Genomic DNA, 19,027 nt, shown 5'->3' with positions numbered 1-19,027 from the left:
CATTAACTAAGGAAGCAAATTGGCTGTAATTGGAAAAAAAAATCTAAGCAAACGGTGAAACAAATGACCTAGATGCTAGGGACAATATAGTACAGGAGGAGAATGACGATGAGTCAAAAAGGATGAGTGGATGGCCAGGTCACCAACCTCTGTACGTCGATTCTGAGCTCAGTGTTTGAGCATCGGAGATGGCAGGCGGCGACTGTGCCTGGCCGCTTCATTGATTAATTACAGTCATTAAGTGGTTAGAAAGTCACCTCACCTGGTGTAAGGGGTGGAATGCAGTGGCTGATTGAAATTAATCACAGTCGAAAACCTGCAGGAGGCCGAGTCTCCAGAGAGGACGCACCACTGGAGAGGAGAGACACGTTTTAGCTATGCCGGAGCCAACAGTTGCTACTTCCTCTGTAAACAACAAACAATCAATCATGGGTGATATTTTTTCATGGACTTTTATTATTCAAAAATACAGCACAAAAATACACACAAAAAGAAAAATGGTTTTCACACAGTGTGCAAACCTCAAAGGAGATCTTCATACAGTATTAGTACGCTGAATTCAAAGCTACATTTAATATTGTTAGTAGTTGCTATGCTCTGAGCGCACAGAGGGACAGTGGCACACTATCTCCCTATGTGCTCTCTACACTTTACCAGCAGGTGAGGAGACTAACTACAATTCTGCCGGGGCCCATCGTGACTGCAAACTCCCCTCATGTACAATACTGTACACCTACTTGCTCACACACACATATGCTCTCACAGTTAAGTAGAATTGACAGATGTAATTTGTCTGGGCCCAGGTCTATCTGATACTGAGACATTTCTACAGCTGTTACCACCTCTTGGACACACACAAAAAATCTGAAATACACACACTGTCTCTCTCTCACACACCGTATTAGAAGTTCCAGAAGTTCCCAGACATACCAACGAGTATCTGAACTGACTAGCCCCTCCCCTTCTGTTTGGATATAGATTTGCCAAGCACAGCACAGCAGAGCATCACATATAAATCCATATGAATGTCATCATCTTTATATCATTCAATTGTGTACTGATTAGATAGGGTTATTTCAACAGGATATTTATACAGACAACCACAACCATGTATGTAATTTCTTTAGAAAAAAAAGGACACCGAGTTTAAATAAAGTTTGTCTTACAAAAAAAAAAAAAACATGAAGTCATTTTTGGAATAGAAAAATAAAAGGTTTAAGATAGAGGTTTTGCTTAGGTGAGTGCATGAGGTAAGCAGGTGCCAGTGGTCTTAGACTAATCAAGAAAGCAGGCTCACTGGGTATGGATAATTATTGTTATATTGTTCTTGTGGCAGTGATGACCATGCAGAGTGATGCTACTGCACGCAGCACAGTACACACTGGTGGACAGGCTGCGGCACAACGCAACTGGGGAAACAAGGCACAATAGAAGTAATTAGAAGCCAGCTGTGAGGAGGTGAGGTGCAAGAAGGCGTGTAAGGCTGAAATAAGGAACAGGAGAAGGCGTCAGAGCAAAAAGAAAGGGTATGCTGATGCTGTTTTTTCTTTTAAAGAAGCGGAGCGGATGATAATTTAGACTTCTGAACAATGGAAGGATGAGCGAGCATGAGAATACAAATACCCAAAACCTACAAGAACAGCTTTTGGTAACCTAACTAGACAGAACCACAAATTATATAATCCAGAACTGAAAGATGGTAAAACAAGCTCAAACTAAAGTGGTTGTAATGTAGATGCAAAGACACAGTATTCAGCATTCTAAGGCTTATCGCATTTGTTCCTCTCTGTGGGAACTCTCTTCATGCACCCACGCTTTACATCCTTCATTAAAACGTCCAATTAATGCTACAAAAGCCATGAAAGGTTTCATATTGATCACACAGAGAAGGTTAAATCAAAATATTGGCTTCATGTAATGAGACTGCAAATACAGAGGATTAATATGCAGCACCTCAGCGGGAGGTGGGGTGGGGGTTGTACAATAGATGTTAAATTAAGACTTGGTGCTTGTGTGTGGGTGCATGGGGGATTGCAGAATTCTACGTGTCCTGCTGGTCATTAGGGTTAGGGGCCTGTTGACAGTCAAGCACTATCAAAGCTGATTGTTCAGTGAACCTTGTTGTCCAGCTGCCCCCGTTATTTCCCAAAACACCTCTTCACAGTGTTCTGGCAGAGGGTTGGCTTTTTTTTTTTTAAACTCGTTCAAGGAGCAATAATCCACCCTACAGCAAGGCATGGTGACCTGAACCTCCCCCTGACTACCAGCCAATCCGGTCTCCCTTAAACCCCCACTCAAATTCAAACTGCAAACAAGCAGTTCAACAGACAACGGCTGACCTATATAAACAGTTTTCAGTTTGAAGTCCAATTTGGGAATTCCTTTCTAATAAGTGATTTAGTATCATCTCATTTTGCACTGTATGTTTGGACCTAAAAAAAAAGCCAAAAACTGACTCACTTACAAATGATCATACTGTCGAGTAGACAAAGTAAATGAATTATACAGTTCTTGCACTCCCACTCACACACACACAGCTGCAACTTTAGACATACAACTGCATGCATACAACTGTACAGCAGGCCAGTTAGGGGCCTGGATCTGTTTTTAACATACAGTATCTCTACACCAAGGGCCATCTATATTTAAAAAAAACATGCATTCTTGTATGTACAACTGCTTTTTGAACTGCTGCTTTATATCCACACTAATTTATTTTTTCTGTGAGAAAGTCCAGAACATAAAATTGATAAAAGTTTTTTCTTGTATTTGATAAAAAGTTAATGTATGATTCCAGTACTTAAAACGTGTATTCTCTTCTCAGCACCACAGCAGAGCCAAGAGGAGGACACTAGAAGTCCGACCTCCCCCAGCTCTTTATTGGCTTGTGTCCACCTCCCTTCCTTCATTTCCTTGTCTTATCACGGAGAGGGACCGCTAGACAATTGAGCCATCCCTGTTCTGAGCAGGGATCATGACAGGGATGGCACCCATACGGCTGAGGTTGGGGCCAGCCATTCTGGCAGTAGAGGGTGGGGGCAGCGGGGCGTGGCTTGGAGGCCTCTCGTACTCCTCTGATGAGGGAATCTTGTCGTACTGATTCTTCAAGGAGTATTCATGCAGGTTGGAAGGCGACATGGACCCCAGAGAGGAACGCTGGCTACCCACTGTGAAACTGCGTGCCGTTGAAACGCGACTCTTGGGAGGGGGCACATCCTCTCTAAGGAGAAACAGAGACACAAGCATACTTAGACAAAGCACAGGTATAACAGTGAGGAAAACAATGAATACTCAAGGAGACTGCATGAGTCACTTCAAGAATGGGACACAATTTGACTCACTAAAAAGGGAGAAATAATTGGCTGTTTGATTTAGGCGCTGAGCACAGCTCAGACTCACACTGACTATGTATGCTTGCAGAAATTGAGCCAAGCATCCAAAATACAGCTATGCCCTCTACTCCCTCTGCCACCACATTAACAACTAATAAGCAGCAATAATCCAGTTAAATGCTCAATCAGACTGAGCCTGAGGGGCCAGAGCTTGTTTAGTCCACCGCCTCATGCTTTGGCGTTTCAGCAAATGCGTGTCTGTGTATACGAGACAGAACCATTGGTCTAATCCTCTTTGTCCTACAGCCTGAGCAGTGTCACATTGTGGTCTTAGACAGATTCAGTCCGCAGCAGAGTGATAGTAAGCTCAGAGGTTGTACGCAGCCCGTGGGCCGGATGGAGAGTTGGATGGTGTTAGGGTAGGTGGCTCTGGAGGGGGGTGTGTGGCAGCCAGCAGCAGACATGACACAGGATCCACAGAGCAAACAAAGCTTTCAAACTGATTACCACAGCTGTTTATTTGAGGAGCGGTAAAAAAAGAAAACCGCTGATGGAGAAAAACCATTTTCATGGTTGCTGGGGGTGCACGAGACGTGTTTGTGGCAGTATATACTGTGTGTGTTGTTCCAAGATGAGCATACTGCATATAGAGCAGACAGCAATAATTTATCCTATGGGCTTTTAATGCTTCTTTGTAATCCTGTATTTTTCTGTACAGCAGACCTGGGCATAGTACGGCCCACAGGCCAGACACGGCCCCTGCGTTCCTCCAGTGTGGCCTGCTGCCTGCCAAGCCTGCAAGTGAATATCCACCCAAAAACTAATAAAATGCAGCAAAACCCAGCTATTAATGATACCCGCTCCTTTGCAGCGCACATTTAAAACGAGGTGCGCAACAATGCCGAAATGTACAGTAAAGCGCGCGGAAACCATGGCACGTGCAGGTGTGACTGCAGTGCTGTAGCTGTCGTCAGCTCCTAAAAAGCGCATTTTTCACACGACTTTCAGAACTTTGGGGTATCGTTCTTTACTTTTTTAATTAGTTACCACATGCACACTCAAAGTAGATATTTATTTAAATATTACTTATTTAAAAAAGTATGAGACATGTTCCTCATTATAAAACAAAGTGTATCTGCGAGTTGTTTTTGTGAGCGTACCTGATTTCATTACAGATTTCTTTCTCATACTTCTTCCTGTGACGGGCACGCCAACAGCAGAAGAGGATGATAGCGATAATGATGAGGATCAAGAGGACAGCGATTATGGCTCCAGCGATGATGCCCGCAGTGTTCGGGGCTGGACGACACAAACAATAAAAGAGTAAAAACTGTTAGCCAATTCTCATTGTCAAAGTAAGATATTTTCTGCATATAAGTTTTTTTAAATGTCGTTGTCTGCCAACTGCACAGTTTACAAGGAAGAAAAACCATCTGTTTTGTACATGCTGTGCTTAAAGGTTTAATCTACAGTGTACCTAGAACTGTATAAACAGTATTCAAAGAGACGAAACATTGGCAGGTGTACACAAAGTTAAAATACAGCACCAACATCCTGCTCTTGCTTGTAACTGCCTTACAGTTACACCATGCTAAAGGAAAAGGGATCCTGTGGGATACTGATTAATAAATTAATCTGTTAAACAATAAAATAACAATAATATTAATAAAAATAACAGTTTGTTGCAAATAGTGTGCAGATTTTTTTGGCTCCCATAGAAAGCTTTTGTTCAATAAGATGTTAGCTCACACTTCATGTGACAAGTGACAAGTTGATGTGAGCACAAGCCTGTCAATACTCTAATCCAATGACATTTCTACCTCACGTCTCCAAGTCACTCAGTCTGTCTTCCATGCTATTTACAACACCACATCACCTTCCTGTCATTCTGTCATTCAGACCATCATTCGTGCAGAACCTTTCCTGCCCACCTCCACCTCTTTCTGGTTATCCAAAGTGTTTCAATGTTTCCTACTCATCTCCACAAATGTCTCAGTCTCCTGTACATCAATATGTTATATATTGTTCCAAACGATCTCCCTATTGAAATGATCCTAGACTTTTTCTCTTGTGCCACCAATGAGGCTTCAAAGGCTGACATATACTGGCACTAAATTTTGTGGAGACACTTAGACACTTAGACAAGTACACAGACAACAGAAGAGCAACAGGTGTCAAAGTGAAATAGGCTTTATACAGGTTAGCACATGGACATGAAGTTGATGGGGTACTCACGAGGTGTCACATTGAGATAGAGAACACACTCCTCTGCGCCAACACGGTTGCTGGCAACGCAGCGATAGGTGCCAGATGCACTGGCAGATGCATTTCTCACATTAATGGTGCCTCCCACAGGATCTGTATGAGGGCAAAAACACATCAATGAAAAGATGACACCGTCAAACAGAAATAGGACCTCTGTGTAGAATTTAAAAATGGTTCTCCATTTGCTTCTGATTGCTTGTAAAATGATCCATTACCCAGCACAGCAGAGGCGGGAAGCAGCTTGCTGTCACTGGTCTTCTCCCAGCTGTATTGCAGAGGATTGGTTCCCTCACTGGACATGCACCTCAGCACAATGTCTTTGCCTTCCTGTGCGGGGCCTTCAGTGTAACACCTGGGCTTGGATGGCCTCACTGTGCAGAAAAAAATGTCATCACATTAGCTCAGGATAACACCATCTCCTTACTACAACCCTGTTATTTTGCAATCTTGCATGTTGTGTGTCTGTGTATTGTGTAGTCCTGAAGTTTAGTTCCTCCCTTGTGCAAAGCAGCAGTCATCAGTGAAATGAGAGCAGTAATCAGAGTAATTGATACAGCTGCTGTCATTACAGGAGCTGTCACTCAGGATAATCACAAGAAAAAGGGAGCCGTGAGCCATTGGACACACAAACACACATGCACATAAAATTCAGAATTAAGGATGGAAAACAGGCTTTCTCTCTTAAAGCCATGCAAATTCTGTGTGCAAACACTCCTCGGTCAGTCAGAGCGTTGGCAGGAGATGAGATGGGGGATTCAAAAACAGAGCTCCAAATTAAAAGCAGAATGACTTCAGAGAAGCCAGACACACAGTGAGCCAGGCGAAGAGGTAAAGAGGAGGGGAGGGGGACCATGACGAGTAATGTTTGGATAGACAAAATCTGAGGCCAGAGCCTGTGCCATGTTCGCTGACAGAAAGCTGACATCATGGCGTGGTAATGGGTTCTGTAACAACAAAACCATGAAGTGGGGCTCTCCAGATCTGAACCAGGTGCCAGTTGGGAGGGGGGAGCTTAGCAGGCATAACTGTAAGGATTAACAGTACACTGACAGTACTGAGTGCTCCTACTAATCTAATAAACACACACAGGGTGGGGACAGAGGGAGCAAAACACAAAGCGAGAGAGGAAAAATTAAGCAAGCACTGATGGACAGATGGCAGAGTGATGGAGGCCAAGACCGTACGGCTCCTAACTCACTGGCCTACTCTTTGCTACTGCTGTGTTGCACCTGCACACACGTTCACACAACACACAGTAAATGTCAGGGAGCTATGACATTTTGAACGCATCCTTTAAAGGTGAAAGTCAACTTGACACGTCCAAAGGCTGTAACACACAGCTCCTCACATTAGGACAGCTAACCGTGGAGCAGATTTATTTGTTTGAAAGATGAGGTCAAAGAAGAAGGTGACAGAGGCTGGAGGAGCACAGAGACAAAAGGGCATAGAGATACAGCCAGTCTGTTAAATGAACAATGAAGTGGGATTTATGAAGTGCACAAGGCTATCTTGCAGGCAAGATAAGTAAAAAAAAAGAATACCTAGATCGTGGTGTCGCGCAGTGTTACCAGTAGACACATAGCTTCAGACAGTGATGACCGATTGTTGAACGATAAAGTGAAATATGAGCAACTAGAGGGCACTAAAGCCAGGCAGGCAGAATTAATGAGATTGGCTGCTGAGCTTTGGAGAGAGGTCCTGAATGTGATGAGGATTGCCTGAAAATCAGGAAGAGCTACATGATTGGCTGTTGAGAGTACATGTAGGGTCTAGTGAAAAACAAGAGCTGCTGACAAGCGGTGCCAAATTGAAGGTGGGTACTCTCCTCCTGTTAACTTCAATGTCCCGCTGTAACCAAAGGAGAGTACACAAGGCCTGCTACATCCTGCACAGTACCTGAACACAAGTGTATATACTAAGGTATGTTTATGTTTCTTTTATTTATGTTTGTGCAAACTATACATGCATGTCATCTACCTTGTGACAAGATCAGCCTCGAGGTAAAATGCAGAGCAGGCAAGATGTCCCCACCTCTCCTTGTCAATGTTTCTCTACCTAGAGCGCCCCTGGGGTCAACAGCTAGCAGCCTGTCAGCTTCAGTAGCCTCCAGCAATCTCTCTTCCATACAAACAGCTGAGAGTGTCTGAATTTTAACTACAATTAAAGTTAGATTTACATTTTAGTCACTGATGCTCTTATCCACAGCAGCTTAAACTACATTAATGGATGCTTTTCCTCATCTATTAATGTATACTAGACAAAACCTAAACAGATAGCATATAGCCTTACAGGAATGTAAACCAGGCAGTTTTTACGAGACATCAGCACTAACAGAAAGAAGGTGGAACTAAGGTAGGCAGGAGCTATCACAGCCAATTCAAATATTAGTGATGACTTCAGCAGTGACTATTTTTTGTCACCTTGCCTCAGATCAGTTTTTATGAAATATAGCGTCCTCAAGGCTTTGCCTGTGGTTTTGTCAGCTGTAGTCACAGTAAATGGCCATTCAGGATATTAGAGAACTGTTGTGGTGAAACACAATCACTGAGAAACCTGTTTGTTTTCAAACAACACATCTTTCTGGCTAAGCTAGTTGGTACAGTGTAGTCACCTTTCTGCACATGATATACTGTCAACAAAAAAAGGCAAGCATTTTCTGAAGTGTCACATATTTAGACTGGAAAAACTATTCTGATAGCACTCCTGCTATAACAGCACAACCCACAGCTTTGTTGCACATGTGGACAGTTTTTCCCATATGCAAATAGAAGGCAGGTTTCGGGAGGCGAGTCACTTTCAACATCATTTAGTTGGTTGACCAACCAGCGAGGCCACTGTGCACGAGTGTGTGTTTGCCTAGGGAGTGAATCATCTGACTTATACAACACTGATGTGTCACCCATCTCACCCTGCGTAATAAAAACAACAGCTGAGCGCTTAGACGCCATTTCCTATTAGTTTACCCACATCTTTCAAAGGACAGAATTTATTTTTAACTACTTATCAATGTAAAAATAATTAAGGTCTTAAAATATTCCTCTGTATCTTCCCTGGTTTTTGCAATATGACAATATACTGTCGTTATGGAATTATGTAAAATATTCATGATGTAATTAAAACATGTACTCAATAAACTGCAACAAGCAAAATAATAGGCTTGTTCAAGATTAACACTTGTGATAAATATTACATTGTGACTGCAATAAGAATGTAAAAAAAAATCTGGATTATCATTTCAGACATAATCACAGAGCATCTCGGGTGAAAACAGAAGTGTATCACGAAGGGGACAATGCTCTACAGCCAGTGGGAAGGTTAGGAACGCATTTTAGAAGGGATTACATCAAAACAGCCAAAGAGGGCAAAGGGTGTGTGATTTGGTGCATTTCCACTGTAGATGAGAATTACCCTGTGAGATAAAAAAGCTTCAGTGTATTCAGTGGTTTGTCCTGTTGTAGTGTTCGCTCCACTCACCCATGACAATCAGCAGCATCTTCCTGCTGCGGATACCTGGAGCCTTCTTCACCTTGCACTGGTAAGTGCCCGAGTCGGACGACTTGAGCCCTGTTAGGTTGATGGAGGCGTCACCATTCTTGGGGTCAGCTGAGTTGAAGTGGACTCGACCCTTCATGGGGGCATAGTAGTCCTCGTAGGCCCTGTCACCCGAGTATAGAATCACCTAAACACAGTAAAGTAAGGGAAAGTTAAAAGCTTACCCCATCTATGTATGAGAATAAAAGTCCACCTAGAAGACAAATAAAACAATGGCAGTGAAATGGAAGCTGTGTGGTTTCTGAAAGCAAAGGCCTTGTTCAGGGAGCAAGCAAGGAATATATATGGAAGAGAGGAAGCAGCCTCTCTTTTATCTCTATAGTGCCCTTCCACCTGGCGGCCAGTACTGTTTTGCCCTTTCTGTGCATAAGAAGAAAGAAGGTGGAACAAACAAAGCAACCACCGTGGAGCTAAAATCAACACCTGCTGTGTCAACAAAGCTCCCAATTCTGTCCAACCACTTCTCAACCACACACACAAACCCAGACAGTTTGTGTGTGAGGAAATGCCTAGAAATAAAGGCCAGGTGGAGCCAACAAGAAGCCTCCCAGCTTATAGCGAGGTGAGAGTAGGGGGGTGGAGGGGACAAAAACACAAGAAAACAAGCAAGTGGGGTAAAAAAAAAAAACGTCAACAACAATGAAAAGAGTTCTCATTCTCTTTCATTGACACTAGCATATTCTCCCACATTTCCATGGAGACAGTCATCAACAGGCTTTTCTGTGCCATGATCAACACTGTGCATACGCATAGGAATACCCTTGGGTGGAGAGCAGGAGGGAGAAAAAAACTAAACATGACAAGAGGAGAGGAAGAATAATGAACCCATCAGAGGAGGCAGCGCACTCAAAGGAAGCACAAGAGGAGCAAAAGAAAGGGAAACCGAGACAGTGAGGTTCTGGAGTGTCTTCAGCGAGTTTCATTGCTGCTTCTTTGCAGCTTCTTTGCAAACTGGAAGACTAGTTTCTGGGGCTGCAAAGGAAGCATGCTCACAATAAGCACAGTTTTCATCTTGTTCATATTAGCCATATAAACAGGTAATTCAGTTAAAATTCCACCTGACTCTCAGGGGAGGTAAGCCTATGCTCCAAACTTCACCGGGGATCAGAACATCAGCAGTAATAACAGCGATATGTGAGATGAGTCCATGGAGGAAAGGAAATTAAATTGCCCGAAGCTCAAGAACTCTCACTTGGGCTAAACACACTTCACAGGCACACAGATGTCAGTGCTTACACACATGCACACCTCCAGCTGAAAAAATCTGAACTGCACAATAACCTTGAGAATCATGATCCAATGAAAAAAAAAAACAAAGTGCTTGGGGAATGAAAAGGGCAAATGACTAGACAAGCTGGCGGCTTCTGGAAAGGACAGAAAAGCAACACAGTCTGTGTGCAGCATTTCATAACAGGTAGGACACTCAATGATACAATCGCCACCTGGCCTGGCCAACTCAGTGAAAGTATCATGCTGCAGAAGTACAAGACCTCTATTGGCCAGCCTTAGTTTCACCTGACACATGTTAGGATAAGATCATTGTCATGTGATGCTGTAGCTCAGGAGGCAAAGAGGATGAGGCGTGGCTCATTTGAAAGGCAAAAAATGAATCACAGCTTCCTTTTTTGTACCTGTGTACTCTAAACAACCTGCATAGCTCAGAGAGAGGGACCGTCTTTGCTCTCCCATTGAGGCTTTTAACATAGATGACTCAAAGTGCTGCTGCGATAAGCTTTCACACAGCCAGCTCTGCTCAATCTGTTTTGGCAAGGTTAACACTGACAGAATTGCTACCTGAAAATGGAATTTGCCTGTGCTTCAGTATTGAGGTTAAGACAATGTTGGAGTAAACAAACAATTACACCCAAATTCTTCAATAATTCATAAAACAATGTAAACATGCAGTACGTATGTAGCAATACCTTCAGTAAACAAAAGGCTGTGTGGCTGTGCTCAAGGACAAAAGAAGCTGTTTGTCTGAGCAAATTCATCTCCTATTCACACCATTCAGACTTGATTTTCATAATTGTTTTTCTCGCTGTTCTCACAGTGGTGGTAAATACTCAGGACACACCCTCCTTTCCACTAATCTGTAACCAGGCAATGAGAGCCAAATGCAAATGACTGTAGGCATGTCTGGCATCTCTCATTCAAGCCCAACAAAGCAACATGCATTATCTGTGCTTCACCACCCTCAAAAAGGCCCTGATGATATGTGGGATATGTCACACTAGACACTGGACTGAACAGATAATGCTGTGCATTACTTCTGACAATATCAGTGCAACACAAACACAGCTGTATTTTGTTTTGTTCAAACCATCTCATTAGCAAAAATAGGCCTTTGGGTTTCTGATAAATATATTCAGATTCTGTTGAACAGTTCTCCAAATTTTCATTGAGAGCAGCGGCTCCTTTAAGTCCAGTCTGAATTTGCTCATATCAAGCCATGTGAGCAAAGGTTTGCCATGGTTACTGAACATCTGGGAGCCTCTGGCTATAAAGTTTAGCTTTAATTTCTTTGCAGGGCCTGGTAGCGCTGGTTACAGCAGATTGGCCTAATTCTATTGAGTACTGTCACATATATTAAAACAACCCCTTGGAATTAATATGCCGCTAATTGCAAAGAATTTGCTCTGTGCATGACTTCATGTTGGTTAAGGGCTATATAAATGTGATCATGTGAATATAGCGAGCAGAATCTGATAGGTCAAGGAGAACAAATGTGTTCAGCAAGTCATGTCTGGCCTGTTTAAATTCTTACAAAAGTTTGGCAACATTAAAGTGTGTGCACATTAGAGCCAGCAAAATTGTAATAAATAAAAGAAACGGTGGAACCAGATGCAATTTGGGAACATCTGATATACTGTATTTCTACAGCTCCAGTCAGATATGACCAGGAAGAAGCACTGCCACCCACACACTCCATTGCTCAATTGTAGAATCACAAAAAAATAAGATTAAAAAAAAAAAACTAAAACTTTATCATGATAACCACTAGATGCTGAGGCACAGCAGGGTTGGTTGGGACAATGAATAGAGAGAACTTTGGGTGGACCACACAAACACTTAATGAGGCTGACATTTGGCCAGGAAAAAAAGAAAAAATCCGCAGGACATGGAATGGAAATATTGGGAGTGGAATGGTAAAAAGACCTTGTGACAGGTGGGAGGTGGGTGAACAGAGAGCCACAGGACAGGCCTACACCACTGGAGATATCTGCCTCTATGTTGAGATCCTTAAGAACTGTGTTGTGCTCCCTTTCCATGGCTGAGGGCCACGCAGGAAAGAAAAGACTGTGTAAAACACAGTTCCGCCCCTCGTGAGACTATGAGAACTCTGCATAGAACAACAACTCAGCAGACTAGCATGCGGCTCAAATTACTTTTGTCTTGTATAAGGTACACACACTGACACACACACCCTATATTATGTCAGCTCTTAAGTATACCAGGCAAGAAAGCTTAGTAAAACACTAGACTTTGAAGTGGTGAGGACTAGTAACTAAATACAAAATAGTTGGACTAAAAGAACAGACGTACCACTTTGTCTTCATTCTGGTTGTCTGAGGACAGCAAGCTCCATTCAATATCCAGTGGTCCAGAGTCCTCTGGGGCCAGAGAGAACTGGCAATCCAGTTTGACACTCTGTCCGCTGGCCTTCTCTATAGATGTGGGGCCTGTAGATGTGATCTCCAGACCTGCGGCCAAGCCTACACAGAGGGATGCAAAGAGAGTACATTAATGCCAAGACTGCAAAATTACAGTGAACTAATAATTATAGCTTAGTACTACAGCATAATTGCTCACAGATGGCAATTAGGCTTAGAGACCTACAGATATGTGATGGCTCCAACATTTTAGACTTATTATGCATGAACCTTTCATCTATTTTTCTAGCTTGTTTTCACACAATATGATCCTTTGTTTTTTCCACCTTTGGTCTTACACCTAACGTTGAGAAAGTGCCTGATAACAATATATGGATAATGTTATTTATTAATTTTGTTTTCACATAGCAAAGCATAGTATTTATCTGAATTTACAGCATACATTTAAAACATTCAGAAACTGTGTGATTGTGATAATTGAACAACGGGTAAGTTATTGACACTCGTTTAAAAGGCGATACCGAGATCTGGATTTCAATAAGAAGGTCTGGTTTGACAGAAGCAGGAAATATGCGGAAAATGTCACGTAGGTGGGTTAGGGTTAGTCTGCTCATACAAATATGTGCAGCCAAACACGCTCAACATTTACTTTGCAAATGTTTGCATTTCTGGAAAGTTACCTTAATCCAGCTGCCAGAAAAAAAAGGGCACGAGCGAGACACTGGTGTTGGTTGCAGCATTCACTGTCATATCTTTACAACATACAGTACCTCAGTACACCTTGATGTGATGCCCTAGTGATCGCACCACTGGTGTGAGAATGTGTGTGTGTTCATGTGTGTGAAAGGGTAAATCTGGAATAGTGTAAAGCGATTTGAGTAGGCAGAAAATCGCTATATAAGTACCGACCTTTTTTGATAGCAGGCTGTATGCATTAGCCCGTTTTGTCTGATAGTGAATTCTCATAGTGAAAAGTGTTAAATAGACAGTGTTCACCAGCACTGTATGACACAAAGAGACAACACAGACAGCGTGGACTATCAATGGTCCACTCAGTACATCATGTATGGCTGGGGCCACACTACACAACTTTCCCAGTCTTAAGATTTTGTAAAGACTAGGACTACACACTAACAGACTGGGAAATGGGATTGGGTCAAGTAGTGGAGGAGCAGTGGTGTTAAAAGTATACACATTTATTACTCACATGGAAGTATAGATACAGGGGTTTAAACACTTAAAGTTGAAGTACTGACAGTATGGGGTTTGAAAATTACTATAATAAAAGTATAAAAGTACCAAGAAACAACTAAAAAAAAAACATTTAAGGGCAAAACTAGGTGGGCTCATCACTATAGTGAGTGTATATTGAGCGCCATCAACAAGTGGTGATACTGTGGAAATACTGTAAATATTGTAAGGCATGTAGGCATGTTTTTAAACACATTTTAGTTGAATGTAAAAGCATTTGAAAGCTTAGCTGCTTAAGTAGCATGAATCTGTGAGGACTAGGGATGTAACACAATCTTCTTCCAGGTATGCCCAAGGATGCAGCAGGAGGGCTGTTTGGTTATCCTGGCAACCAACACGTCACCCCCAGCCTAAATGTTACACAATGAGTTCATTAATAGCAACTGCCTGCTCAATTTGTATGATTTATTCTGTTTGTGCTGGCGGGCCAAAAATAACACATTTTAAACAAAAGCGGCGGACCATTCAAAATCTGACCTCGGACGGCAATAGTCCCGCGGGCTGGACTTTGAACAGCCCTGATCTATAGTATTGGCTGGCAGTGAGATACAAATCTAGATGACAGCATTAGATCTCACAATTGCAACTCTACTTTGGAAAGAACTTCTGTGATCATTGTGAAAAATGGTGTACAAAAGTTAACAGACTAAAGGCAAATATAAAATATGAAACTAAAGTTTTTCTGTTTCTTTCATCTAATTGTATCATTTGGATGCCTAAACTGCCCTGCTTGTCTTACTTTTCTTACTTTACAGAAACATTTTCACTGAACTGTCAAATATTTTAATTTGTGGAATGTGTCAGTCATGAAAAAAATATGGCTACATCTCGTTTGAGAAGCCAAGTATCTCCTAACATATGCATAGTGTAAATCACACTCAAGCACACTTCAAAAAGACTAACAGAGCAGAACATAGCTTAGCTGAAGGAGTGGTGAAGATAATAATAAAAAGAAACCGTAGCCCATCACCAACCCGAAGCAGACTCCTAAGCATTTATTCTTAGAACGAATAAACATAATTTCCTGGTGACATCAACTGGGTTAAGATTTTCCATTCAATAAGAGATTTAAGCCTCGGCAGGAACACAGTCCATAGAGAATGGAGTTGTCACATGCTGCCTCAACGTATTAAAATCTATCTGACAGCTTGCCACGTTCAAACCAACGAGTGGGGGAGAACATCTTTAAAAAATGAAATCTTCTCAATATGTTGCTGCTAAAAGTGCTTCAAATCTGTAACAAACATTTACTCAGTCACACCAATGGCAACATGGAACTGAAACTATCTCCTCATAACAAAAAGGCATTTTCATTCCACCTAAAAATACACAAAAAAACCATGGCCAACCATTTTCCAAAGCTACATCTGTATCTCATTTAAGTGTTTTTACACTAGCTGACAGCTGGAGCTAACTCTAATGTGCAAAGATAATTGGTGAAACAGAAGCCAAACCTGGCAACTGTAAACAATCCACTAAAAGGAAGATTAGCCTCTTTTCTCATCTCTTTTTGTTGATTACAAAGTTTCCATGCAAGACATACAAATGAGAGAACATGCTTAAAAACAATGGAGTCTAAACATTAGGCAATGTAGAGGATTTTTTTTTTTTTACAGGCACAACAGCCAACCTATAAACGTTGTGTGCTACCATTGTTTTAACCTGATTCCAGACACAAAGCGTAGCAGTCAGAACGGCACACATCATAGGGTCGGCTGTAGTTCTCATCATAACTATGCTTCCAGTTCAAAGTACATCCATCCATCCATCATCTGAACCCGCTTTGTCCTGCAGTGCAGGGTCACAGGGGGCTGGAGCCTATCCCAGCTATCTACAGGTGAGAGGCAGGGTTCACCGTGGACAAGTCACCAGTCCATCACAGGGCAACACACAGACAAACAACCATTGACATTCACACTCACACCTACGGGTAATTTAGAGTCACCAATTATACTAACAAGCACGTCTTTAGAATGTGGGAGGAAGCAGGAGTACCCGGAGAAAACCCACGCAGGGACAGGGAGAACGTGCAAACTCCACACAGAGAGGCCCCAGCCAGAACCGAACCGGGAACCTTCTGGCTGTGAGGGGCCCTAGTTCAAAGTACAGTTTATACAAACATTAGCTGACAGCTAGGACATCAAGTCTATCCATTCATCAGCTAAACCTGTTTCATGACCTCTACGTAATGTAATTATTCTGTGTGTAGTAATGTTAAGAACTGTGGCAAAAAATAAAGATTCTGAAAAGACTCTGAAATGATCACTGTAAAGTTATATTTTATTACAAGGAGCTACGTGGGGAGAAGCACACAAACAGGTCTGACACAGCTCTCAGTGGTTCTCCACCGAGCAGGAGGCGGTTACATCTTTTATATCTTAAAAATGCCCTTTAACTCCTTCAACTTCCACCAGGCATAAGACGAGACTGTGTGGCTGCAAGCAATAACCTTCCATGAGTGTCTTCCAGGTGCAGTTCTTATCTGTACACATTTCCAGTAAGGTTAACTCAAATAAGGCAAGACAAATAACATGATTCAGTATTTTCCCACCACACACCCACACAGCAAAATTGTTTGGTGGACGTTTCTATATGCTGACTCACAGACTACAGAAGTTGTCAGCTACAGGTTGAGGGGCCTGGCTAGCAGCTGTTTCAGCCACAAACCTCTCCCCTTTGAGCTCGGGACAACTGAATGAAAATACAGCACAGGGGCTTATAAACATACAGAGAGTGACAGTCTCAATCACACCCACTATTGTTGAAGCTCAGAGCCTCCGAGCATTTGATATGGCACAAGTACAGTTCTATTCCCTGGCTGCCAGCGCTGCAGCTGGTCGTTTCAGCACATAGATTTTGACAGACATCCTTGATGGGAACGATCCATTGCTTTCAGCAGGAGAAGAAGAAATGGGAAGCAAAATAGAGAAGAGCGAGATATATGTCCGTCACTGTCAAAGTGGATACTCAGCTTGGCATCTGCATGACGGAAAGCTGTGTCAATTCATCAAGCACTTTGAGAAGCGAGGGCATTTTTCAAAGTTGCTTAGAAAGGGGAGAAAATTGCCTTGCGAGTAAAAAAGAAAGTATTCAGCTGGAACAGTTTATCAGAGTGATAGGTAATAAAGGACACAGTCTGATGTACCTGTAAAATCAATGACAGACCTCCCAGGCCTGGGGCAGCATTTGTTTAAATTACAGGCCTTTTCCATTCTGCACACCACAAAGGAAGAAAGGTATCTTTTCCAGGATATCATCCCTTCCATCTGCAGATGGATCTGTCTGAATACACACCTTGAGTGGTTGGGGAATCAGGTAACAGGAAAGAGAGCACACAGAGCAGAAGTGTTATCCGAGGTTGATTTCTTGTGTACTTCACAATTGTATGATCCTATTTAATCCTGAAAGTGTAAATGTGAACTCAAGAAGAGGAGCTACAGGAAATGAAAATGAGATCATTTGAGTACTCACAGTAACTTTATATCAGGTTAGGCAGGCAAAGGCCCTGAAAACCAATTTCCTAAATTGGGGTCAATACATTTTTCAATAGTTTTTCTTCCTTGCTTTTCATCCATATGAACTGAAGTGTGGGGGTAACTCTGTGGCTCATCAAAACCAATAAAAGCAGATTTGTTGCTTAAGTGAACCATAAATACAATCTATGTATGTTTCTCTGGAAGCTTTATTTTGATTACTGCTTATTTAGTCACAAGTTTTTAATATTACAAATGTCTAGGAGTACATTTTTTAAGCGCCACATTTTATGCTTTATGTACAAGCAGCCAGACGGGCATACTTTCCACGAAATGCAAATCACTATAATGGAGAAAAGGAATAAACATCATGTAAAGCATTTTAATAAAAAGTCCACCAACTGGTACCTGTAAACAAGGCAGAGGAATTAAGTCCTCATAAAGACTGTGTAGCCAAGTTAACCCAGTCAAATCCAATGGCTGCCATCTAAACAATAATGAAACAGGAAGAATAATTACTAGAGAAAAGAATACCGACTACTAATATTAGATTAAAACAATAAAAACCTCTCTCTACAGTATTCACTACTTATTAGTTCATACATATAAAGATAAAGAAAACGCCGATCTCAATCATAACTATCATATTTAAAAGACAACTGAAATGTGTTTTGGGGGCTTAAAAATTACAACAGTCACAACTTCATTAAAAAGCATATATACAGCTCTTGCCACAAACCAGGAAGTGGCAGCTTTGGTATTTGTTGTTTGGAACTCTGTTATTGATGATTTCGACAGTAAAACTCTACCACAAGCTTCTCACTGTGGAATAACAAACAATCTTATAAGTGTGCTCGAAAAATGCAGCTCAGCGTTAATAAGTACCCATCAGCAATCAACTCATGCTGAATACAGTTTGTGTACCCTGGAGCACTTTTACTTGGAACAGAAATGATTGTACTAAGCCCAAAGTCTTCAGCAGTGAGAGAGCACTGCATATAATCACTGGCTTGTATAGGGTAAGCTTCAGTCTTTATTTAGAGTAATGACACTGGAGCAAAAGTAAACTGGCCTTCTTCCTTGAAGGTAATATAATCGGCTGATAAGAGAGACCATCATTACAGTCCAAGGAAAACTATGAAAGATGAAAAATGGACTGCTGGTAAATGCAGCCATGCATGCACACCAGACACACATCCATTTCCTTAAGCTCATTGTCTGCCACTGTAGTAAGATGTGGGTCCCACTGCCTGTGTGAGAGCTGAGCAGTGGGAGAGGGCATGCTGGCTAATTTAAAAGTCTCTTGATAACTGTTAAGGCTGCCCATGTCTATGTCAGAGGCACATCTGACTGACACAACCAACAACACCTTGTATAGTGACTGGGAGACCTGGGATGAGCAAGAGGAATTTAGGGTGTGTACGAGCCCCAGCATATACCCCCACTGCCACAATCTCACTCACCCTTTCTTTCCTATGACCCTTTCTGGCCATCCTGCTTTTCTCTGCAACACACCCATGATTGTGAAGTGCCAGCCCCCCTG

The 19,027-nt window shown here is 42.1% G+C and overlaps 1 protein-coding gene across 1 annotated transcript in view; it reads right to left on the bottom strand.

The window, feature by feature from the left end:
* Positions 1 to 433: 433 nt before the first annotated feature.
* cxadr (CXADR Ig-like cell adhesion molecule) overlaps positions 434 to 19,027 on the bottom strand; it is a 33,941-nt gene continuing 15,347 nt past the window's right edge. The window contains exons 2-7 of the mRNA XM_028421882.1: positions 12,693 to 12,862; positions 9,072 to 9,276; positions 5,813 to 5,968; positions 5,568 to 5,690; positions 4,493 to 4,631; positions 434 to 3,220 (exon numbers count right to left, since the gene is read on the bottom strand). Of these exons, the coding sequence (XP_028277683.1) occupies positions 2,938 to 3,220; positions 4,493 to 4,631; positions 5,568 to 5,690; positions 5,813 to 5,968; positions 9,072 to 9,276; positions 12,693 to 12,862 (1,076 nt within the window). The 3' untranslated portion in view covers positions 434 to 2,937. The remainder of the gene's footprint in view (positions 3,221 to 4,492; positions 4,632 to 5,567; positions 5,691 to 5,812; positions 5,969 to 9,071; positions 9,277 to 12,692; positions 12,863 to 19,027) is intronic.

This window comes from Parambassis ranga, chromosome 14 (assembly GCF_900634625.1).
Source record: "Parambassis ranga chromosome 14, fParRan2.1, whole genome shotgun sequence".
In the NCBI taxonomy this organism is placed as follows: domain Eukaryota; kingdom Metazoa; phylum Chordata; class Actinopteri; family Ambassidae; genus Parambassis; species Parambassis ranga.
The sequence above is the reverse complement of the archived record's forward strand: the minus strand, read 5'-3'. Positions and strand labels throughout refer to the sequence as shown.